This window comes from Exophiala bonariae (genome assembly GCF_035927105.1).
Source record: "Exophiala bonariae strain CCFEE 5792 chromosome Unknown scaffold_1, whole genome shotgun sequence".
NCBI lineage: Eukaryota > Fungi > Ascomycota > Eurotiomycetes > Chaetothyriales > Herpotrichiellaceae > Exophiala > Exophiala bonariae.
In genome coordinates this window covers 1,315,030-1,338,464 of record NW_027042476.1, presented here as the reverse complement: position 1 = coordinate 1,338,464, position 23,435 = coordinate 1,315,030, and the positions used below count along the sequence as shown (strand labels likewise).

Sequence of the window (23,435 nt, the reverse complement as noted above, 5' to 3'; positions counted from 1 at the left end):
GAATTTTGGGTTCAGAACCAGATAGACCCATGACGACGGGTAGGGGAGCCCTAAGCCACAGGGGCGGATGCTGCAGGTACCAGGACTCTAGCATAACGTACCAAGATCAAAACAGTTAACGTAACGGGACCATTGACGACGATCCAAGGCGAGCGAGACCCAAAGCGGAATCGCCGGACGAGATGGTACAGTTGTCGCGAGAGCATGGGGTTTGTTTTGTTACTCGTAGGCACTTTGGGAGATGTTTAGTGCTGCGGGTTGAGAGTGGATGATGGAGGAAATCCGCCCGTGGGAGCAACAAGGTTGGAGGGCCAAACCCAAAACAGACGCGGGAGCACGGTTCGCCTGAAACCTCGAGAGGTAGAGCGATCCTGCCTAATTCCAGCAACGTCAACAAGCGATATTACACAAACAATAGTGGTACAAGGGCCCTGGGAATCTGCCATGATGGACATGTCGACATGCACCCCTACCGAGTATCAACCACAATGCCGGCATATAGCCATGACCCTGGTAGCCGTATAAGAAGCACGCGACAGAGAGAGAACCGTTGGATACGAGAGAAATGTCCAGACTGTCAGATGTGTTGATCTCATAATGAATCAGTCGATCTCTGTTTATGTAATTTGCAGAGGGAAAGTACCAGGGACATATGGGTACAGACTGTGCTTCTTGGCTTCCCGGAGGAGGGCCTCGAGCTCGACCTACACAGCCTGGATCCATACACTACTAATTGATATGCGTTTGATAAATTCGGTGCAGCCTCCAGGCGAAATGGACGCGGTACGCGTGTTGATATTTGATTGATAACGTGGGAAGCGAACAAGTGGCGTGGAAGAGGATCAATTCAATTAGAATGGAAGGATGCTTTCAAGGTACGAGGTACTACTACATACGTGGTCCACAGAGTTGTGGCTGCTTACCATAGCCAGCAGCCACTTTCTGCAGAGCAATAATAATACGAATAGTATCTATCCCCTGAGAACAACTGCCCAGAGAGGGTTAGGCACGAGCCTACTCTCTCAAGCCACGCTTTATAAGAACAAGCTTTTAGGGGCGTCAGGGCCTAAGAAGCTCCACTGAAGTCCCTACCTAGGAAACCTCAGTCTTGGAGACAGACACACCAAAAAAACCGCCCCAAGAGTGTCAAGAGTCAAGACACGTCGAGCGTCAGCACTGGAACTTTTGGGGCCCAAAATTCCATCATTCGCAATCTCTGCTTTTAGCTTGGTGCCCCGCAGAAGGATGCAAATTGGGCTACGAAATGTATTAATTCATCGACACTTGTGTCCGCTGCTTGAGAACCCGCAGGCGAGTTTTGTGTATTCGTGGAAAGGTGTAATAAGGTGTAACCTGATACCGCAAGGCAGGTTCAAGAGCCCACCGGCATCTTAACCGTGCAGCAGCCTGAGTACGGAGTACTTGGTGGACAGGACATGTGAGTGGAAACATTAATGTGCCCTTGTTCTTAATTATGTCGAACACCGGCATGAGGACCGAGTACATGGCCTTCTATGATCTATTCATAGCCTTATAAGGATGCACGAATGGTACTTCACCTTCGTCTTCCCCATAGGCTAATAGCGCTTTGATTGTACGAGGCACTTAGATGCATTGCTTTGCCAGGTCTGTTCTGATCCAAAGACACCAAAGTCAGGAGTATTCAGTCCTAGAACCCTTCGGTCACAAAACGCCCGTCTCCCAAGAACCAATAAACATTCCGACACCAATGAAACAGGGCCACCTGCTGAATATATACCATCCCTTTTCGCCACCTCAGTTATGTTTGCTTAATCGCTCATCCAGAATTTCCAAGTCGGGGGGGTATCCACAGTCGTCGTTTTGTCGTTCGTCAAAGCATATTTATCCTTTCCATTCCATGAACAATTGCCCAAAATGTTGGGTGCATAATAATTGCCGTACGGCGCCCGAAATGTGTCCCAAGTTTCATTCTCCACAACGCCCCAGTAGAAGGGGGAAAAAAAGAAAAGACCGCATGTACCAATAATGCGCTGCAATCATGCATTTCTATACGTGATGGTCCCCGTTTATGGGGAACATGATGCTCGTGTCGAATTAAGAAAAAGGTAGTGTCATGGATTACCTGTGTTTGGTGAAATCGTCGTTGTCGTCACCAGAGCTCCACCCTTGTGTACAGATGTGTTTCGAGGTGGGAGGGGTGGCATTCCAAGGGAACAAGACAATTACTTGCCCTCTGATGTACGAGTGGGAGTGTCCGGAGTATCGGCAGTAGTACTACTTGTCTTGGTGCTTGGGTCTGTTGAATCTTGACTACCCTCACTCGCACTGGCAGTTGAAGGCCCATTGCCTCCAAACAAGAGTTTTTCAATCGCTCCGACTTGCTTGCCATAGCTTGTTCGCTTGAGAAGAGGGTAATTCTGCTTCATGTCGGCTTCCAGCCCGACGAGCTCAGCACCTCCTAGTTGTGCGTGGACTTTCTCTACATATCATTGTCAGTAGATATAACAAGATGTACTGCTAGGGCTGCAAGACTTACGCAAGACGTAATTGCCAAATTGATCCCTCATCAGGCCAAGTACTGGAGTCGAGCCCAATTCATCCGGTCTCGTCAGCTGACGCAATATCTCAGCACGCTGATCCTCATCTGCGTAGTCAATGCTTTTCTCCACTATGTTGCTGGCGAATTTATGCTTGGAGAAGTTGAGAAGTTGTTTGAGCACATAATCCACAACAAATCTTCGATCATGCGGCTCACCATTCTGAATGATGTGTTGAACGACATAGTTGCCATACGAATCAAGGATCAGTGGCTGAATGTTCTGAAGGAGCTCGTCCAGAATGACTCGTTTAACCTGAGGTTGACAGTACTCAAGCATTCGCTGCACCACCCGACAGCCGTACTGGTGCGTTGACATCTTCATCATCTGACCACGATGCGCGTCGACAATGAATTGAATATGCTCCCCCGGGATCCGCTCGATGGCCTTTTGAACCACATGGTTCCCGTTTTGATCCCGGACAATTTTCAATATTTGGTTATTTGGCCCGTCGAGTTCTTTCACCAAAGTCGCTTGCTGATCAGTCAACACGTATTCAAAAGCCTTTTGCACCACACGGCACCCATACATCTGCGTAGATAGAGTCCACACATGACCTTTCATCTGGTTCGCCAACACCTTCTTCTGGGACTGATTACCGTGTTCAAACATCTTCTGAATCACATAGTTTCCAAAAACATCTGTCATCAGCTGGAGTAGGTTTGGCTGAATCTCCTTGAAAATTTGTTCCTTTTCATCGCTGTTGGCAGTTTCTAACTTGGTCTGAATGAAGCGTGAGCCGTGCTGATCTCCACTGAATTCTACTACATGGTTATAGATGTCCTTGAGTTCCAGTCTTTTGTTCGTCTTGCTGTTCATTCGAAACTCTTCTAGGACCGGGCTTCGAGCTGCTTGATTATCGATAACCCGACCCGAGTGTCGTGAGACCACGGGGTACCCACCAAGCTGCGCATAATTTGGACCGGCATAGGAATGTGCATGTGGGTTCAAACGTACAGCAAGGCTTTGACCTGAAAGCTCATATTGCTGAACTTGATGCAATTGATGCTGCAAAGATGTCATTGTGAACGGATTCTGATCGTAATGGTATGTGTCGAGGTTGCGTAATTTCTGATCAAGCAACATTTGGTCATTGTGCGATGTTCGACTGGAAGCGCCACTTGCTAGAGTACTACGAACCGATTCAGGTCCGGTCGGAGGCGTGCCAGTAGCAGAATAGTATGGGCTGTGGATGTTACTTCGATATTCCATTGCCATGGGTGACAACGATCCACGGCCAGAATAGGGCAGAGGGTAATGTGGGGCAGCAAGAGGATCGAGCCGGGAAGTGGATGGCCTATTCAAGTGAGCTTGATGTTGATGATACTTTGACTCCGAATTGGAGAGATGCAGATTCATCTGACCCAAAGTCCGATTCTGTGTGACATTTCCATCTCGGTACTGTGATTGATACATCGAGGTTCGGCGAGCGGGAATCGATCCAGCATGTTCTTGAACTCCATTGAAGGCTACCGTTGATAATGAGTGAGAAACTTCAGCATACTCTTGCGTAGACGGCGAATAAGAAACGATCTGCTGTGCGGGTAGGACGCGGCCTTCGGAGGTTGGGACTGATGGAGGCGTAGCTCGGTATGGATTGGAGCCGCTGGATGAATGTTGTAGAACTCCAGGTTTGACTAATTGGAAATTGTGGCCGACGGCAGGGGCCATGCTGGTCGCATTGCCCATGTTGACAAGATTGTTTGAGTGATGCAGTTCGTTTTCAAATCTTTGTCCGGGACTGAATGGATCATTTCCAAAGTGTTTTCCAGAGTTAGCGGTACTGGGTTGATGCTCAGATCGATGTGGCTCTGGGTTTGAGGGACGTGTCCCAGAAACCAGGCGATTAGATGGGTCGAGAGGACGATGGTTACGTGAATATGAATATTGAGAGTCAGCTGGTATGTCTTCAGTATCAGGTGCACTGCCAGCAAAAAGACTTGAGGATTCAAAAGTGCCGTTGGAGGGTCCAAAGGAGGCTAGTCCATGATTCTGGGCGTACTTCGTAGGCGAGAGAGGCTGGCCTTTGGGCCGTGAGACAAACCCGACATTTGCCGACATGGAATTCCATGACATTTTGGGTTGTATATTGTTTTCATCGGTAACATCGACTGGTGAAAGAATCGAGTTGGTCATGTTTCTCGCTTGGCCAAACCCACCCGATGAGAGTTGACGCACTGGCGAGGCTGGAAAGACGTCAGATCGACTTTCTTCTGGAGATAACCCATAAGACATACGTCTTGTGGGCTCGCCATCGAGCCCTGTATCAATGAACGTTCCAGTTCCCCATATGCGACTCGACGAGTTCCAAGCGGTTTTTGCAAGTTCGAAGTCTGGAGGAATACCCAAGGAAGGTCTAGAAGTACGCTCAAATACGGCAACCCGACCATTTCGGCTCTGTAGATGGGACATGGTCAGAGACAATCTGTTGACAGATGGGTCACAGACACTTACGCTGTCCAATGTGGTGCCACCGTCCATTGTGCCCTCCAATTCAATTGCAGTGAGCAGATTTAGCGGTTCAAGAATGAAAGTGGTGAATCGTCGCACTAGTGTTGAAGAGATCCAAACGAAGAGAAGAAGGAGCAAGTATGTATCAACTGGAATATGACAAAACAATCAGTGACTTCTCGAAAATCTAGCATTTGTGGCCAGACGAACCGGATGGTTTGAAGATATATGAGGTTAAGATGTACACCAAGGGAACTAACAGACGCCGTCGCCAGACAGAAGACGAGGGAAGGAGGGCGAGAAATTAAGAGGGAGGAGATGTGTTCAGTGAGAAGTAAGGTTTGGCAGCGTCATGTATCCCTTCGTTCGCCAGCAAAGCGATGGTACAATCTCAGCAGGCAGCCGCAGGGCAAATGAGAATCATGGCCCTAGCCTGATTGCGCAGGAGACGGGTAGTGGCAGCAGGATGGGTCGAAGTGAGGGCGCGAAGGAAGGGAGAGAGAGCATCTGCCAGCAGACATGCGCCTCGACTGCGAAGTGTGCATGGAGCAAGGGATGGCTGTGGAATGCAAGAGACGACGGGTTTGTGTAATATAGTGGGGGAGCGGCGGCCAGATGAGTCGGTTTGCGGTGAGGGCGAGGGTGAGAAATTGATGAGAGTGGAGTCGGGCAACTTGGATTGACGGGCGACTGGCGGAGTAGAAGGACCAGAAACAAACAGAACTGGGCTGGTAAGAACACAAGAAGAACCGAGTGCAACGGGTTACACGAAGAAAGAGACACAAATATGTTTGAAGAGGGCAACCAGAGAGGGCCCGGAAAAAGATGATATATCAGAAATGGAGCGATGATGATGATGATGATGCGCAGGCAACAGAAAGACCCAGAAGACTGACTTGTACAGAGTTTAGAGCCTTTAGGAACCCCAGATCGACGCAACCAGTTTGGTGGAGTCCGGCGCCGTTTCAGGCTTTGGCAGGCTTGGAGTCAAACGCCAGGTGGCGGTTTAGGCTGTTAGCCAACCCCAAGGATAGGCTGGACGAGGCCCCAACATGGCCCGCTAGACTCAAATGGGCGCCACCCTTGGAATCCACAGGTATCAAGGGCCCAAGTATGTCGGCTTCAGATGGCTTGCCGTGGTCCATGGGTTGCAGGGGACTTACCAAAGTACGCATATCCATGGACCATGGTTAATCGATTGATTTTATTCCATCGCTTCTGCATGCACCCGCGCGTTGTTTTCAAATGCTGGCAGTAAGCGGTTAAGGAACAATGGGGCAAGTTGACTTGTAGATATCTGGAGAGAGCTGAGAATAGGCTTCAATCCCTTGGCCTGACCTGCTTTGGACTTGTGACTCGCCAACCGGTGTCTTTTTGGACTTGCTCAAACACATTGAGGGAGTGACGTGGCGAGGCTTTTGAAATGTGTTCAGCTGATGTCTGCTGGCTGACAAGGAATTGCTCTCCTGCCACATGTCCACGCTTGCTTACCTACTTGGGTACCTAGGTAGGTATCCTGGCTCCAAATTCTCGCACACAGTGACACATGGAAATCGAGGATTCGCCAAGCAGAGCGATAATTCATATTTGCCCATCATGATCGAGTCAAATATCTCGAACTTCTGGACTGGTACGGAGAATCAGTATACTCTTAGAGGAGTCCTTAATGGTCCACCGTACTGTCAAACGGATCGCCATATGTTCGTCTGCGAAAAGGTGAGACAATTTCAAGAAGCCTAATGCAGGCTGCATGGGTGTCAATCATGGCCTCTTTTGGAACAAGAATAGAGGGAAGCTACTCGTATGCATGAGAAAGAGACCCTTCAACAAGAATATACGACACCAGGTGCATCGTTGATACTTTGGTAATAGAAAGTGCTGAGTCTGAATGCGCGGTACTCGTCCATAGCATGAAGCAGGTGCGGTGCTGCATTGTTCTATGTTTTTCTTGCATTGCGCGTCCAAAGAACCAACACGGCTAGTCGATCATAAATCGAGGATCCATGCTCGCAACGGCAAACAAACTGGGCAAGAGCAATCTGAAGCGAAGTTGTTTGTTGACGAATTTCTATAGGAAGCATCCACTCTGGGTGCGACATGTGCAGGTAGATTGATTGAGTGGAGGCTCCGAGAGAGCCAACCTCCGAGTCACCGATCGCTTGATTCAATTGATTGGTTTCTCAAAGCGCCCGCGATGGCAAACACTAACGGCAAGATGAGGGTGTGGAGTAATGATTCGATTCAGTGTCTGAGCCTTGTGGGAGCGGGCTTACCGGCGGCCTTTAACTGGTCCACATGCCTGTCATCGCGTGAAGGATGCGAAATAGGCACTTTGCCTGTCTTTGATTTCCACCGACCCGCCTGGAGAGCCATGGGCAGTACCTAGAGGCGAGAGGCTAGAGGCTAGAGTCAGTAGTTGCCCACTCCATCGCAACTCCCTACCAAGCTCAACCAAGTCGAACATCAATAATCACTATCTTGTACTTCACTTTCATCCATCTCTTCCTTCTTCTTGGACCTCGTCAATTCTTACGGCACTTTCAACGTTTTCCGTTTGAACCATTTCTTTCACCCAGGCAGTTTTCAGCTTCACTCTTTTGCTGAATTCTTCGCCGTCCACTCGTTTTTCCCCACTACCGAGTACTCTACCAGCCACCACCTCCTATCTACCCGGACTCACACAGCAAACGCCCGGTGCACTGTGTGAACTGCAGCTGAGATACGACCACGCGTCTTCTTACTCGACCAGGCGCATGCACACCGCAGTGTCTTTGCCAACCTTTCGTGTATAAGGCGTTGAAGATCTGAGGCGAAGTCCACGGCCCCCAGATCTTATCTGCAGGTTGATCGCTGAGCCAGAGCCTGATCTCCGACACTCCAACATCAGCCTCAGGCACAGCATTCTATATTCGGTTACACATCCTTGAAGGACAGAACCTTTATCATGTATTCATTAAACGGCCTGAGTGTCCGCACTTCAGACACCTTGATGGACGACGATTCGCCATCATTCGAAATGAACCAGCTCATCTTCGTCTTCTTTACACTTCTGTTTCTGGCATCCATTTGTTCGTTAGCTCTTTATGCGATACGCCGCAGGAGAATGGCAAGAGAAGCGACCGTGTTGCCTACTTATCACCAAGTGTCCCCGCATCATCGTCGATCGGCATCAATCAGCAATTTCAACACAGGCCACAGAAATGAATCCGTCTTCGTCTATGACGAGAAGATGAATCTCATTCATAATTCATCCAACCCACCTTCTGGAGCTGTACCCGAAATTCACATTACATTTCCCGACGAAGACGACAAGTCTGGTGGCTCTCAAAAGGGCCGCGTCGTTGTGGTGCACATCACCGACTCGGGCAGTGTTGGAATGGAACCATTGAATCGCCACAACCTTCCACCATATCAACAGCAAGATGCCAACCGATTCCAGTCTCTTGATCTCGAACGAATCGGTGGATTGCGAGAGAAGGAGAGACCAAACCGAAATTGGTCGTGAACACGCCCTGGAGCTCCGACACGAGATCCCTCTTGGAACATTCATGAACATCCAGCTTATTGTTGGATAGCCAAGCTCTGCACGAACAGGTCAATATCTCATAAGATGTTGTTGACGCTGATTTCCGTGAGCTTTGTGGCACCCACCACCAGAAATGTAAATACGGTGACCAAGCCCACCCCGGGTTATGCCCCATGTTAATAGACTTCACACAAATATGTGTACGTATTGTATAGTTAAGCACTTTTGATTTGTGTTTCAATATGAATGAGGAGCGCCAGCGCCTCCTCAATTATGAATATTGGAGCTTCAAGTCCAAATTCCTCGGTCCAACGAGAGGTCCCCAACGCCGTACACCGTGAATGCCGCAGGATTCCCCCTCAATTCTTACATCCGTTGCAGCGAACTAATGTAGGGAACAACGCACCTCAGACGACTAGCAACGGGGATCCTGGATTGATGTGGAAAAAAGCACGGAAAAAAGAGCAGGCATGAATCCATCACCGATCAACTGTGCCCCAGGGAAATCTACTCAGGCACCGACTTTAAAGACCTACTCGTGCCTACCGTCTTTCTGTTGTTGTTTCACCAGAAATTTGTGTGGTTCAATATCCCTCCACGTGTCTTACATAGAACCGGTTTTCACCAGGTCGAACTGTGGTCATCCTGGTTGATCCTAGACTGCTTACTCTTTACCTGCCTATCCCCATTGCTACGCCGTATTCTTATGAATCAATCAGTCCGGCTGCTCCAATCCACGCCCTCCTCGTCGACTATTATTCTCCACTAATCACCCAGCACTTGTCCAAACGCGTCAACAACCCCCGCAGCCAATCATTCTCCATCCCTTAACCGAGTCCTTCTTTTTGTCTGTTGACATCGCTTGCACCACGTTCAAGTTGATCAAACCATTTCCGCTCGTTATCAAGCCTCAATTATCCTTCCGTCCCAGTACTCCATATCACGACCAATCTTCGTCCCGAGCGCCTCAACTGTCCAAAACCATGATCTCCGCCACCGCACAGACACATTGACTTCGGTAAACACTCCCATCTCACTTCTTCCACGACTCCCTTTCCTCCCTCCACCACCATGGCTACCGCGGTGCTGGAAGGAGGAGACCCCTCAATCAGCAATGGTCTACACGCGTCAACAAATGGAATGATGGACCCTTTCATCGATTATACACCTTCGGACCACCCTGCACATGCCCACCGCTATTCTGCACTCATTGATCCTGACGCAATCACTTTGGGAGCAAGCACATCACCCTCACAGGTCAAGCGCAGCTTGGAGGCGCATATCACCGAAACAGAGCGTCGTCTACAAGATACCCAGAAGCTTGGTCAGTCCTTGTTGCAACAACAAGCAGATTTACAAGAGAAGCTCCGCGAGGTCGATCAGCAGCAAGGCGACGCCGAAATCTCGCCCGAGTTGAGACGCAGACTGGCAGATTTGGAGAAAGAACACAACGATGTGGGAAAAGAAATCGCCCGGGCTTTGCTAGGGCCCAAGTCACGCGCCGTCAGTGGAGAAGAAAAGCCCGGAGCGGAACCCTCAACCTTCTCGAGTCAAGCCACCGCCTCGCCAACGAAAGTCACCGCTCCAAGCAGACGACAGAGGAATCAGCCCAGTAATCGAGCTGGAGATCTTCAATTTGCTGCTGATATTAGCACGTCACTACTCGCCCAAGTTCGCCAGTTGCAAACTGCTGTTTCCGAACGCGATGAACTTCTTAAACAGGCCAATGCGGAGAGAGATCGGCTGGAAAGGGATACTTTGGTTTTTACCCAACGACTGAGGGCCCATGATGAAAACGAACAAAAATACAAGGATGAAAATTGGAACCTCGAAACCCAATCTCATGAACTAATGGCGGCTGCTCGTGAGGCCAATGACCGTGAAAAGAAGCTCCAAGCAAGCCTGGCCGTGGCCCTTGCTGAGAAGATTCGGTCTCAGACTGAGATGGATGAGCTCCGCTCACAACATGGCAAGTTGTCAGAAGATCACACAACGGCGAAAAAGGCACACGACTCGGAAATTCACACTCTGAAAAGAACCATTGACGTGGGTGAGAGCGAACGGGCATCTCTACAGAGTAAACTTGACGAGCTGACAGCTCAGAACCAAGAGCTTGCTCATGCTGTTGCTGCAAGGCTACGTAGTCAGAACCCTGATGCCCAAAATGTCCTCGGCAATGAGCATGATGAGGAGTTCCGAGATGTCGATGCCCCAGAAGATTCCCCTCCACCCTCTCCAACCAAGGCAACACCACGCCATGGAGGCTTGGAATCAGAGACCCTCCGAAGCTCGCTACATCATGCACATAGAATGATTCAAAACCTCAAGAATAACATTCATCGCGAAAAGACCGAAAAAATCGAACTCAAGCGCATGCTACAAGATGCCCGAGATGAACTAGAGCAACGTCGTGGTGACGGAGGCCTTGGCAGTGGGAGCAAGCGACCAAAATCCAAATCCGATGCGTTCAAGAAGCCGCTACATCCCAATATGCTCGGGAGCAGCAGGAGATCTCGAACTGACATTGAGCTCGATGAGGATGATTGGGAGGACCATATTGCAGACACCCCGACTCATGCTTCTAGTCAGCGATTTCTTGCAGTTCCTAGTCATGCTGGGGGAGGCATCACGGACGCTAGTGATGCGTATCACACCGCGACCGAGAATGAAAGCACTTTTGAGACTGCAGATGAACGCCACACTACTGAAAGTGAAGAGTTCCAGACAGGTGCCGAGAGTATGGCAGGTGATAGCACCGATGATTTGACTGAAACCGAAGAGACTGCATCGCTGTCTCAGCGGACTAGAGCTCCAAGAGGTCCAAGACCGACCCTCTCTTTCAAGCCCATTGGTGATAGACATTCATATATCAGCACTGCTTCTACGTCAGCAGGAGAAGACGACGATGATGAAGACCTGAAGACGCCAGTTGTCACTCAAACCCACAAATTCCGCTTGAAGAATGGTCGTCAATCGAGGTTTTCGAGGGAAAATACGCCTACTCATCTTTACTCTGAAGGACCTAGTGCAGATTCTCCAGCAACTGTGACCAGTGAGCGTAGCCCGCCAGCTGCTGAACAGAGTCTTTTCGCGGAATTGGGCGGATACGAGGAGAGTTCGAATTTTGGAACTCCTGGCAGATCCAGCATAACCTCCGTTACATCTACACCAGGCGTCCCTGCTATTACTCCAAGCAGGCAGAGCACTCTTGACACCCCGCTGCTCACCGGCAAGAACATTCTGGTGGTTGACTCGGGGACAATGACGGAACCATGGCAACCTGAGGCGACACCAGATCTAGCCTCGGGTGCGGTGCTTACGGAAGAAAGAGGCACAAGTGCTCCATCTTCACCTCACTTTTCCAAGGCAGCTTCAGCCGAACACACTAAATCATACTCACCTTCACCACTCGACTTCCCCTTACCCCCCACTCTTCCCAATTCACCTATTAGAAACATTGATAATGGGACACAATGGACTCCGCAGAGAACTCTTCCAGAAAGTCCGATCAGAAACACTGCCTTTATCACTCCGCCGAAGACTGTTTGGGATGAAGAGCGAGACCCAGAACCAACGCTATCTGAAATTGACAGAACTAACGTTGCACAACCTCCACAACCGTTTGGCTTCTCAAATCTGCTGATGCACGGCACTGAGCCACTTTCACCAGAAAAGGCGCTCCAAGTACCAGCACCAGTACCAGCATTTGAGAATTTCTCATTCTCATCCATCTACACCCAGATGACAGAGCCAATCGAGCCACCGGTTCAGACACCGGTCAAGCCTAAGTCAAATACATTCGCTTCTGTGTCTACCCAAGTGGAGGACAGCCCTAGCCGTCCCCGTACCGCTCAGAAAGCCGGCGTGAGTGGGCTCCTTGCGTCGACAGCTGCTGCACTAGGGTTTGCTGCCTCGAAAGACACAAAGGGCCCATCGATCATGGAAGACGAGACGAGCGAGCAAGAGCCACGTGCAGTCGCATCTGACATTGGTCATAGGAAGCCCCTAAGTGATGTCTCTGGTAATTCTGCGGCCAGCAAGCCGAAAACATCGCTGGAATCCGAGAAGACTCACCAAAACACCGTCCTGGTCCACTCCTCCAGCAACGATCAAGCCTCACAGACGCTCCTTAGCGCCGAAGAGATAGAGAAAGCCTTACAAAACAGGACCAGCACGGCCGTACCAGCGCCTATTGTAGTACCAACGCCTGCTGCCATCAGCAAGCCCAAGGAACTAACCCCTATATCCACCCAAGCACTTGATCGGGACTCATTTTCGGCATTCCCTTTCCCTTCACCAATCAAACGTCCTTCTAGCGCGTCGAGCCAGAGACTGTCTAGTGCCAACTCCAATCATCCCCCCCTACCTCTTGATCACCGAGAAGTGATTGCCAAAGCAAGTAGCAGAGTTGCATCGCCAACCCGCGAAAGCAGTCAACCCAACCAAGCAACAACTCTCATGGGGCCACCGGCATTTCCCGCCTCAGCTATGCGGCGACCAAAGACACCTGGGGACTCTGTTCGATCTCCTACTCGTGAGAGCAACACCGTACGAACATCCAATGTTACTCGCCAGAATCGGGGAACGATTACATCGCAGATGTCGCGTCGCTCATCAGTGTCTTCCTTTGCCTCGGAGATCGATGTCCGCTTCAATACCCCAGGCAATCCACAAGTCGCAACACATGGCTTCGGCACTGACCCGAGAATCATTCAGGCTATTACCCAAACTATGATCGGAGAGTTTTTATGGAAGTATACTCGAAAAGCAGGTCGGGCGGAGATGTCTGAAACACGCCATCGTAGATATTTCTGGGTCCATCCTTACACGAAGACTCTCTACTGGTCTGATCAAGATCCCCAGACAGCTGGCAGAAGTGAACTGAAAGCAAAGAGTGTTTTGATTGAAAGCGTTCAGGTGGTCAACGATGACAATCCCATGCCACCCGGCTTGCACCGCAAAAGTCTTGAAGTCGTAACCCCAGGTCGTCGGGTAAGGTTCACAGCAAGTACTGGCCAAAGACATGAAACGTGGTTGAATGCTTTGAAGTATTTGCTAGTGCGCAATGAGGAACAAAATGGCGAGAGCTACACTGCTGGAGGAAATGAGATAACGCGAGATGATGTGAACGAGTTCAATGTCAATGGAGCTGGCTATGGGGCCAAACTGGTGCGGGACGGGAGTCGAATGAGCCTGTCCAGCTACAACTCGAGGACAACTCGAGGGTCAATGGCCCAGGCTCAGACTCTTCCACCTGGTATTGCAGTCAGCAGCACTTCCACACGCGACCCACAAGATTCCACAGCCAGCCGCACGGCACCTAACTCTGCATTACGAAGAAGTCGTTCCGATCAAACTCAGGATGGTGACAAAGACCGGACTTTGAGAGCAAGTAGCGTGAGTCGGTTTTCTCGCATGATTGGTTCGGTAACGGGAAGAACACCTCGAGCCTCTGAAGGCACGGCCACTCCTGGCGGAGCTGCTAGTGAAGGTGCAAGCATTTACGATGCAAGTGTCGTTAGTGATGGTCGGAAGGATTCAGCAGAAGAACTTCGAAGAGAGATGTTGAGACAGGAACAAATTGGCTTTGGAGGTCTGGAGAATGTCCGAGCATGTTGTGATGGTAAGCCAACTCATATCGAATGGCCTCCTGCTCAGAAAACACCTTTTACTAACCAAAACCCGAATAGGCAAGCATGATGTGTCAACGTTGACACATGCCCACCGGCACGCATCCAGTACAAGCCATACTCACCGTGGCGTTAGCATGAGTATGAGCCTGAGAGGAACAGCGAGAAGAAGCGGTGCACCATCGGGTTCCGCTGCCCAGACACCTACCAGGACCGGACACGCCTGAACAACTTCCACTCACTTCCAGCCACAACGGCACCTTCCACTTGTTTTGCACGGTCGCGGTGTATCAAACCTCTCCGAACCCAAATCCTCAAAAACGAACAAAAAGCCAACAAAAGTTATGCGGCGTTGTCCTGCTGAAACCAAAAAGCTTACACTTCTTTTTTCATGGACTATTCGAAAAGCCGATTAATCTCCTAATGTGTTTTCTGAGTAATCCTAATCCAAACTTCAAGGACTGTGGTCGTTTGGTGAGCCGGGGCGAGAGGGATTGTGAAGGAAGTACCTAGGAACCCCACTGCGGGAAACACTCAGATTCTCCCATGATCGGGTCTTTCTTGTCCGACCCGTTCCAACCTGAGTCCATGTCACTTCAACTGGAGCGGGAGTGAGTGAGTGAGTGAGTGGATGAGTTGTGGGAAAGCCTTTGTGTTCGTACGAGGAGGCCGAAGGTAAAGCTGAGATCTGACGGAGTTAAAAAAAGAAATCGCCCTGTTATTGTTGTTTACTCTATTGACTGACGATCACTACTTTTTTCTTGGCTGTCATGTATGTATGTCACGGGATGCATTCGTGCGTGTGTCCGGGGGTTTCCTTCCCTTCCTCTTTCCTCCCGTCACTGGAGCATTTCAAAGGGAGTGCAGGAGTGCGGGAGTAATCAAGATCACACACACACAAACTCGAATTACACTTAGAATGAAAACATCAATGAAGTAATGGAATTATCAAATTGCGAAACATAAACACCCTTTTTCTTATTCTTATTCTTATTCTTCGTGACTATCTATCTGCGCGATGACTCGTGTCTTTCATTGTGGATTGCTCCGAGGTCTCATCATGAGTCTGCCAGCTAGCAATGCCTTGTTTAGTGGAGCGGGTGTTGAGATGATGGCAATAAAAAGCTTTTGGGCCGAGAATATCGAGCGAGCGAAAGCTCTACGTCCCGTTGAAGCTAGATCAGTAGTCATCATATTTCTTGATTGGTCCCTCCTCTCTGCCGGCCTACATGATATAGACCTTCCGGACTTGGTCCCAGCTGAAAGTCTCGCCGGTGGTGGGATCGCGGACCTCGCCTTCCTTCCCGATCTGGAGATCGCTGACGCCGGCGTCGCCACTCAGACCCGCCATGGCCAGCTTCCGCTGCAGGTCTTCCAGGCGGTCGCGGCCGTAGATGCGGCCGTTGGGCAGGACGACGGGGTCGGGCTCGACTGAACTGGTCGTGTGATGCGCGTACGGCACGTTCCGCGCGAGGTCGTTGAGTTCCATGCTGCAGATCGGACAGAGAGATGTGTTGGTCGCCATGTGTGCGTGGCCTGGCGTCGATGAGCTGGCGGGATTATAGGCGCTGTGGCAGGCCGGGGTTTTGAGAGCGGAGAGTCCTGCTGATAGGGCGACGTGCAAGAGTGGTTGGACGGGGAGAGCGAGGAGGTTGTGGTGAGTTTCGATGAATAGATTGGATAGATGGTGCCATCGTGATGGGGAGAAGAGGGCTCGGTACGGTTCGGCGTGGGTGTCCGGTGGTTGTGCCAGGAGACCGGCTGCGTGCAATATAGGTTGTGAGCGGGATGCCGCATGGGCTGTGAGATGTTGTTGAGCGTGCACCATTGCCTCGAGTTTCTTGGCCGTAGTGCCTGCCCGGACAAGTTCAATATACTGTTGTAGACGGAGTTCGAACTCCAGGTCAGTGGTTTTGTTGGGCGAGGTGATGAGTTTTTTCAGTGAGCTCTTGTTTTCGTTGATCCAGCCGAGGGCGTCCTTTGTCTCACCTCGAGCGAGAGATGAAGCAATCTTGTGACATGTCACAAAGGTATCGAGGTCGATCAGGTGGGATATCTGTTTGGTTTCGGCCAGCACATTCGCTGATCTGGAGTATCCTGAACGTAGAAGGTAGTCGACCATGAGTCTGTCTAGTCGAGTCCGTGACCAGTGTTCATATTGTACGTCCGTCAAAGAGGGTATTTCATAGAGGTCTTGTAAATGTTTGATGCGTTTCGCAGTGTGGTCATGCAGTGCTTCTTCCTCGACATGTAGTTTCTCCAACTTGCGCTTGAAGTTATGCATTCTCTGTATCATGGCATCTAGAGATGCTATAGTCTGGTCCGGTGTTTGGGAAGAACTCAGGGCGGCATTGGCTGCGTCCTTGAGGGCAGGCAGAATCTGGTCTCTCTCTCGTTCGACATAGCGTTGCGTATTTCTGAAATTGCGACGAACAAGTTCATGGGGAAGCCGCAAGAGCGGTTGGTCCTGCAATTGAGCTATTCAGTATGAGATTAACTATCTTCGAGATTTAGGCGTACCAGTAAAATGTGACTATCTGGGTTGAGCTTCGTTGTCGAGAGGTCAACTGCCATGGTGAGCGGAACTTGGGCACCTGAGGTGGTTGCGTCGCCTCTGGTGAGTCTGCGAATATTCCAGGCGGTTGTCGTGTGTCTTTCTTGGCCTGTTACTGCCTGCTTTGCAAGACTCAAGGGCGCTGTGAATGGTGTCAGATATGATAGTCAGATAACCCACCGTGGTTAAGATCAGGTGCGCTGGTGGGGTGTGCATCTGTCAACGGTGATGTTCGGGTCGTCATTAAGTTGGAGTGCTCACTAAGTGATGCCAAGCACCCCTTTAGTCTTCTAAGGGCGGCGGCATTTCTATCCTTCGCCAGTCAAGAAGCTTTGCTGCTTCACTAACCACCTATGTATTGATGGCTATCATCCATCAACCGCTTGATATCCACTTGTCTCATCTGCATCATACTAACGACATTGGAGTATCGTTCAGAATGCTACAAGAGAGAAAGGTATCGCTACTATAAAGTCATTTCAGAACTCCGCTGTCAAATAGTCACGCTCAACATGGCAGTCAAACCTGATACACCCTATCTCGATGCTCTCCGAAGAGATGGGTTCGTCAAAATCCCACAGCTTCTGTCACCACAATTACTCCTGGCCATGAGAGCAGCCTGTAAATACACAACAGAAAGGGCTCGTGAGGGTAAGTGGCCGTACATACGAACGGTGCCGAAGCAATATCCACCTTGGCATGAGTGGCAGGAGGGTGATAACATCTGGGGTGTACAACATCTCCTTCACCCAGACATGAACGTTCGAGATACATTCGCGGAACTCTACTTCTCCGATGAGGTGCTCTCGGTAGTCAAGGAGCTGGTAGGTCTCAAAGATGATCCGGCGGGCGATGACAAGTTAGTCATGGAATTGTTCAATCTCCTCGTAAGCCCAGCGAAAAATACGGATTTTGAACTTCGCTGGCATCGGGACGACATTCGTCCTGAAGTGACTGAAGAGCAGGAAGCCAAGCAGCTTCAAGAGAAAAGTCCGCAGGGTCAGCAACTACATGCGCAGTACAACATCGCGCTCTTCGACGATGCATCACTTATTGTGATTCCTGGGAGCCACCGCAGAATTCGGACCGACATAGAGAGAAATGCTGCGCCTTACGAGCCGAGTCTCCCGGACCAGCTAGTGGTGGAGCTACAGGCAGGTGATGCAGTGTTCTACGACAGCAACATCCTGCACCGTGGTATCTACAGGGGCATCAATGCGAAGGAGTCCCTAGGGCGCATGACGCTACATGGTTCGGTTGGATTGGCAGGTCATGGGAACGAGAGAGCACGGCAAGTCTTGCAACATGCCGTTGGAAAGTGGGTTGATCGGGCACAGTTTCAGATCGAGGGTCCCAGGGGCGAACGAGCTGAGGCCATGCGGACAAGGCTGCTTGCCATGGGCCGGGGTGAGGATGTGGGTTATTCTTTGGACGGTTGAAATGGTCGCGACATGGAATGGAAGTATGCATCAATTCCAAGTGCGGTGGAGAGGAATCTCAATCTCTACCTAGGTAGGTACACATTGCTAGAATCAAATACAAGCTCGATACCATTCATAAGAAACCCTAGCAATTCAACGTGTCAAGAATTTCTTCCGTCCACTTCCATCTCAGCTTCTGATTCAGCCCTCTTTGCTTCCAGTCGTTGATCTCTTGTGGAAAGAAACGCACTTCTGACGATCGCAAAGACGGATCGTGAGCCAAGATGACAAAAACACTTTCATCTCCGTCATATTCCTGCATACTTTGGATAGTGGTCATCACTTCCTCCATATTGTGACCAAATGCTGGTTGCCAGAGTGGGCCCTTTGGGTCGCGATCACGCGAAATCTGTAGATCCTCATACCAGGAGCCAGGGCAAGCAGGTAATTGATCGTGTTGGTTTACAGACGTTTTCGCCGTGGTCTTCAAAATTGGTTCAGGCATCGGAACATAGGCCGATGGACGAACCTCGCCGCAATGGTGTGCTGCATCGCCTCCTAAGAAGACAAATGTGTCTGGGTTCGTGGTCGTCCGGACCAAGGCACACAGGTGAGCGACACAATGCCCAGGAGTGTCCAAAAGGTATAAGGAGCCGTCTTGAAAATAATCGAAAGCTGGGAATTTGCCAATCTTGCCGATGCCCACCCCTTGGAATTGAATCTCACGAACAGTCCGACCTCTAACCGTCGTCAAAGTTAGTTTCACGGTCTTGCGGTCTTTACATATCTACTTGCAGTCGGTTTGACTCACTCGACATCGCTTGACTGCACACTCCCAAGGGCAGAGTTCTTCCCATCACCTTCACCCAGGAAGAAGTCCTTGAATCCCGGTCCCACCACCAGTTCGGTCTCGGGCCCAAAAGTGGACATGTCCCCTATATGGTCCCAATGCGCATGGCTGGATATTTCACATGGTTAGCATTTGATATGACACACCAGGAGAGCATCGAGTGTCAAGGACAAGCGGCAATTCGCGTGGTCACTAGTTGACGTACCTCCATATCACAGCATTGACATTCTCCTTCCCAACCCCGGCATCGTCAAGAACCTCTGAGATATTCTTCTCAGCGCTAGGTTGATGTCCAACCTTCTTAAACCTCTCGACAATGGCCGGAGCAAGGTTCTGCCAGTCTTTGCGGATCCCGAGGTCGAAGAGCACTTTCTGCCCGGAGGGATGTTCAAGGAGAAAGCAATATGAAGGCGCTGGCGATGCTGTCTTGTAGCCAGGCACCATAGGTGTAACTAATGCATGAGCAGGTACGTTGGAGATGGTCGAGGCATCGATTATTTTCACGGATATTGACACTGAAGAGGCTGGAATGTTCAACTTTGGTTTCAAGGTGTTGGTAATGCTTTGACTCTGTGCTTCAGCCATGTTGACTTTGTCTATCTTCTTGTTTAATCACCAACGCTTATACTCAGACGAGATAATGGCTCATATAAGGAGAATATTAAATCTGTGTAATGTTCGTTTAACGTGGACCATCACATGGGACGCGCTCCAATCTTCACACAGGCTGTCATAAGCAAATGTGGGATCAAAACAGCCGAGGGGACCATTTTTGGTAGGTCTCTAGTCTTTAATGACCCCGCAGATCGTCAGGACCAAGTTTAAACCAGCAGGAGGATCTCAGAAAATCGAAAATTCTGAAGATTGTGTTCATCGCCCAGGCGAAAAGTGCGGGTGTCCATGACAGAGGAGTAAGGGGGACGTCGCTCGGTTGATTGCCTTTGGTGCTTCGGCATCTCGGCTCTGTGGTCCAATGGGTCCCAATGGTACTGATATTCCCTGAGACTTCGAGGGCAACTACATCTCCTATGAGAGATTATCTCCAGCCACCGAAGTCCCTCAACATTGCTGCTGCGGAGAGAGTAGAGCCCTTGAATTTGCAAGACTTGTCCAAAGCTCTGTCCATCCTCGGCTGTCCGTGGCCAAGTTGGGGAGGCTGTTTGGGGATTGCCAGACCCATATCCTGATTTATGTATCTCAGGATGCTTGTGCTGAAATGTAACTCAATGGTGAACGCAATCATCTTGGTAGAGTCTTAAACACCTTTGGATCTATCATCATGTCTGCTTCTCTAGAGCCTGTTCCGTACAAGTCATCTCCGTCGCCCACAAATGGGACTTCTAATGACGGAAAGGTCCAAATCTCGATCGAAGACACCATCAAGCTGTGTCACAGCGTGCTGGAGAAAGCTGGATACAGCAGCCAGCAAGCATGGACCATCACAGACCATCTCGTGGACGCTGAAATGCGAGGTCATCCATTTGCAGGCCTTGCGAGAGTCCTGAGTATCGTCGAACAGCTACAAGTCACAGGCTCACCCAAAGTGCAACCAATTGAGGTGACGCGATCTGGGTTGACCTTTGCCCATCTTGACGGGCACGGTGCTGTGGGCAATCTTGTTGCCTATGAAGCGACCAGATTAGCTGTTGAGAAGGCAAAGGCTGCTGGGGTGGCGGTCGTTGGGGCGAATGGCTTCTGGTACTCTGGCAATCTAGCATACTACGCTGAGATGGCTACCAGGGAGGACTTGATCGTCTTCATTGCGTCCAATGGTTCGCGAATCGTGGCACCTCACGGCGGCTACGAACCCAAAGTCTGTACGAACCCATTTTGCATTGGGTTCCCCACAGATGACCCTGATCAACCAATCATCTGGGATATCGGAACGAGCAACATCATGTATGCTCAGGTTGTACTTGCCAGCAGGCTCGGAACGAGCCTTCCAGATGGATCAGCGTACGACAGTGAAGGAAACATAACGACAGATCCTTTGAAGGCGTTGCAGGGCGCTCTGACATCATGGGGAGGGCATAAAGGCAGCGGTTTGGCGATCATGGTCCAGCTTCTCGGTATTGTCGCCGGCAGTGCTGAGCCTACCCCATTGCTCTCTGATTTTGGCTACCTGGTGCTAGCGTTTGATCCTAGCATTATTCAGCCTCTAGATCATATCAAGGGGTATGCAAACGACTTATCACGGTCAATCAGGGAAACCAAGATGCTTCCGGACCAAGGGCAGGCTAGAATGCCTCATGAACGCAGCAGTCACAATCGAAGGAGAGCAAAGGAACAAGGATTTTTGACGATCAATGAAGTAGTCGTTCAAGAGCTGTACAAGTACAACAAAGCTCAACTAACTACCTAGCAAGCCAAAAGCCCCTTCTTCATCGATCGGCCACCCAGTAAGATACACTTCCCCATGAGATTGATGAATATTGGCGAGCTCAGACTGCCTGGTGGTGTTCTTCCACATGGCTCACAACACTGTTCATCCTAGCCTTCTCCGCACCTTCCTTGTCCTGCAATGCGTGTGGCACGACTTGGTCACCAAACAACTGATCCATCTGTTCGAGAGTGCGTCCGGCCGTCTCGGGATAGAAGAAGATGTAGCACACCGCAGCGATCAAGTTCCAGACGAAGAAGAAATAGAAGATCTTGAAACCCAATTTGTTCAGGGCGATTGGAGCGCACTGTGCAAAGACCAAATTGAGCGACCAGTTGGTGAATGTGGACAGAGAGTTACCCCTTGCGCGGATCTCGGCGGGGAAGATCTGTTGAAGTTTTGAATATTAGTTACACATATCAAAGGACCAAAGGCTCAGAAGACACTGCAGTGGGAGCTTACCTCGGCGGGATAGACCCAGGAAATAATGCCAATCATTGTGAAGAACAAGCTAAACACAAAATTCATGGCGACCATGGCTCGGAGGGCGTCGTTGTTTGGGTTCGGGTTATCCGTAAGCACGTAGTATTTGGATAGAACGCTGTTCACAAGCAACGCGGCGGCCATGCCAGCCGCCGAGACCACCAGAGGCTTGATGCGACCGATCTTGTCGAGGAGGTAGAGTCCAATGACGCAATAGACAATTGAGAGGGTGCCTGAGATACCGATAATCTTCAAGGCTGTACCCGTCTCGATACCGAGGAGGGCATAGATTTGAGGGCCATAGTAGTTGCTGCGAATGTCAGTTTAGGAACAATTAACGTCAGAGGAAGCTGGGGTGTCGTACATAACGTTGATGCCAGAAAGCTGGCCAAAGGCTTGTATACCCATACCGAGGAAGAGTCGCTTTCTCCAGCTTTTTCGGGAGACCATCTCCTTCCAGCTTTTAACTGCAATGGCTTTTTCTGCTACAATAGTGTCTCTGATCTCCAAAAATTCTAAATCGATAAAGTCTTGGTTGTCACCGGTGCCATGAAGTCTGTTGAGAACATCTTTCGCTTCCTCGTAGCGCTCCTTTTCGCAAAGCCACCGAGGAGATTCTGAGAGAAACCAGATGCCAGCTGCCATGATAAGGCCTGGAACAACTTGGAACGATAGTGGAAAGCGCCATTGGAATGCGCTGTTGACTTGGAAGCAACCGTAGCCCAGCCACTGTGCAATGAAGAAGCCCCAAGAGAGCATAAATTGTAGTAATCCGGACAGCTTGCCACGATCTTCGGAGGTTGCGATCTCAGAACAATACATGGGTACGATCGCAGACAGGAGGCCGACAGATACACCCGCGATCAACCTGCCCGCGATGACCATGGGGATATTCACAGCACCACCCTGTAGGGCACAACCAATACATGATATAACGGCGCCAACAAAGACTGATCTCTTGCGGCCGAGCTTATCAGCGAGGTAAGAAACAGATAGCGCGCCGAGGATAGCACCACCTGTGAAGGACGAAACGATGCCACCCTTTTCCGACTCGGTTGGTGTGCCCATGTACTCGACAAAGTACGGTTGGGCAATGGTGGAGGAGATAATGCCGCTGTCGTAGCCAAAAAGGAAGCCTCCAATTGCCAGGAAGACGGCCGTACCAGCCGTTCGAAGGCGACCCATTGTTGTCTAAGTCGAGGAAGGTAGTGTTGGAAACCGATGGATGGCGATTATTGGTGAGATATGATAGCGATCGTGGGTCCGTGATAGTTGAACAAGGGCACCTAGCCATGTATATATATACACTCGGATCCGGTGGAGTCGCCTCACATCTGCATAAGGCCTAGGCCCATGAGATCAGGCGATACTCTGGGGCCCCGTTTCGAGGGGTGCTCTGGAGATGTAAGTTGGTGGTGAGCTCGGCACAACGATGTTCCACCGGGTCAAGATGAACCGAGCCAGCAGGGATTTGTCCGCCAGCATGGGGACGGGCGATCACTAACGCGTACTCGTACCTGGTACCGACACGGCGGACGTCCTAGGTTTGCAGGGATAAAGA

General features: G+C 50.3%; 8 protein-coding genes across 8 annotated transcripts; 4 read left to right on the top strand and 4 right to left on the bottom strand.

Annotated features, from left to right (window-relative positions):
- Positions 1 to 2,204: 2,204 nt before the first annotated feature.
- LTR84_000477 (uncharacterized protein) lies at positions 2,205 to 5,060 on the bottom strand (the record flags this gene model as incomplete). The annotated part of the gene is made up of 3 exons (XM_064844107.1): positions 2,205 to 2,461; positions 2,519 to 4,976; positions 5,034 to 5,060. 3 exons carry the CDS (start codon positions 5,058 to 5,060, stop codon positions 2,205 to 2,207), a joined length of 2,742 nt encoding a protein of 913 aa, XP_064711967.1.
- Positions 5,061 to 7,974: 2,914 nt separating this feature from the next.
- LTR84_000476 (uncharacterized protein) lies at positions 7,975 to 8,535 on the top strand (the record flags this gene model as incomplete). The annotated part of the gene is made up of 1 exon (XM_064844106.1): positions 7,975 to 8,535. The coding sequence occupies one exon, from the start codon at positions 7,975 to 7,977 to the stop codon at positions 8,533 to 8,535; it is 561 nt and encodes a 186-aa protein (XP_064711966.1).
- A 1,092-nt stretch (positions 8,536 to 9,627) lies between these two features.
- LTR84_000475 (uncharacterized protein) lies at positions 9,628 to 14,256 on the top strand (the record flags this gene model as incomplete). Its single annotated transcript, XM_064844105.1, has 1 exon — positions 9,628 to 14,256. One exon carries the CDS (start codon positions 9,628 to 9,630, stop codon positions 14,254 to 14,256), a length of 4,629 nt encoding a protein of 1,542 aa, XP_064711965.1.
- Positions 14,257 to 15,411: 1,155 nt separating this feature from the next.
- LTR84_000474 (uncharacterized protein) lies at positions 15,412 to 16,760 on the bottom strand (the record flags this gene model as incomplete). The annotated part of the gene is made up of 2 exons (XM_064844104.1): positions 15,412 to 16,653; positions 16,707 to 16,760. 2 exons carry the CDS (start codon positions 16,758 to 16,760, stop codon positions 15,412 to 15,414), a joined length of 1,296 nt encoding a protein of 431 aa, XP_064711964.1.
- Positions 16,761 to 17,252: 492 nt separating this feature from the next.
- LTR84_000473 (uncharacterized protein) lies at positions 17,253 to 18,179 on the top strand (the record flags this gene model as incomplete). Its single annotated transcript, XM_064844103.1, has 1 exon — positions 17,253 to 18,179. The coding sequence occupies one exon, from the start codon at positions 17,253 to 17,255 to the stop codon at positions 18,177 to 18,179; it is 927 nt and encodes a 308-aa protein (XP_064711963.1).
- A 127-nt stretch (positions 18,180 to 18,306) lies between these two features.
- Positions 18,307 to 19,596, bottom strand: LTR84_000472 (uncharacterized protein; the record flags this gene model as incomplete). The annotated part of the gene is made up of 3 exons (XM_064844102.1): positions 18,307 to 18,901; positions 18,973 to 19,119; positions 19,217 to 19,596. The coding sequence occupies 3 exons, from the start codon at positions 19,594 to 19,596 to the stop codon at positions 18,307 to 18,309; spliced, it is 1,122 nt and encodes a 373-aa protein (XP_064711962.1).
- A 694-nt stretch (positions 19,597 to 20,290) lies between these two features.
- LTR84_000471 (uncharacterized protein) lies at positions 20,291 to 21,373 on the top strand (the record flags this gene model as incomplete). Its single annotated transcript, XM_064844101.1, has 1 exon — positions 20,291 to 21,373. The coding sequence occupies one exon, from the start codon at positions 20,291 to 20,293 to the stop codon at positions 21,371 to 21,373; it is 1,083 nt and encodes a 360-aa protein (XP_064711961.1).
- Positions 21,374 to 21,452: 79 nt separating this feature from the next.
- LTR84_000470 (uncharacterized protein) lies at positions 21,453 to 23,059 on the bottom strand (the record flags this gene model as incomplete). Its single annotated transcript, XM_064844100.1, has 3 exons — positions 21,453 to 21,779; positions 21,854 to 22,184; positions 22,239 to 23,059. 3 exons carry the CDS (start codon positions 23,057 to 23,059, stop codon positions 21,453 to 21,455), a joined length of 1,479 nt encoding a protein of 492 aa, XP_064711960.1.
- Between the last annotated feature and the right edge of the window lie 376 nt (positions 23,060 to 23,435).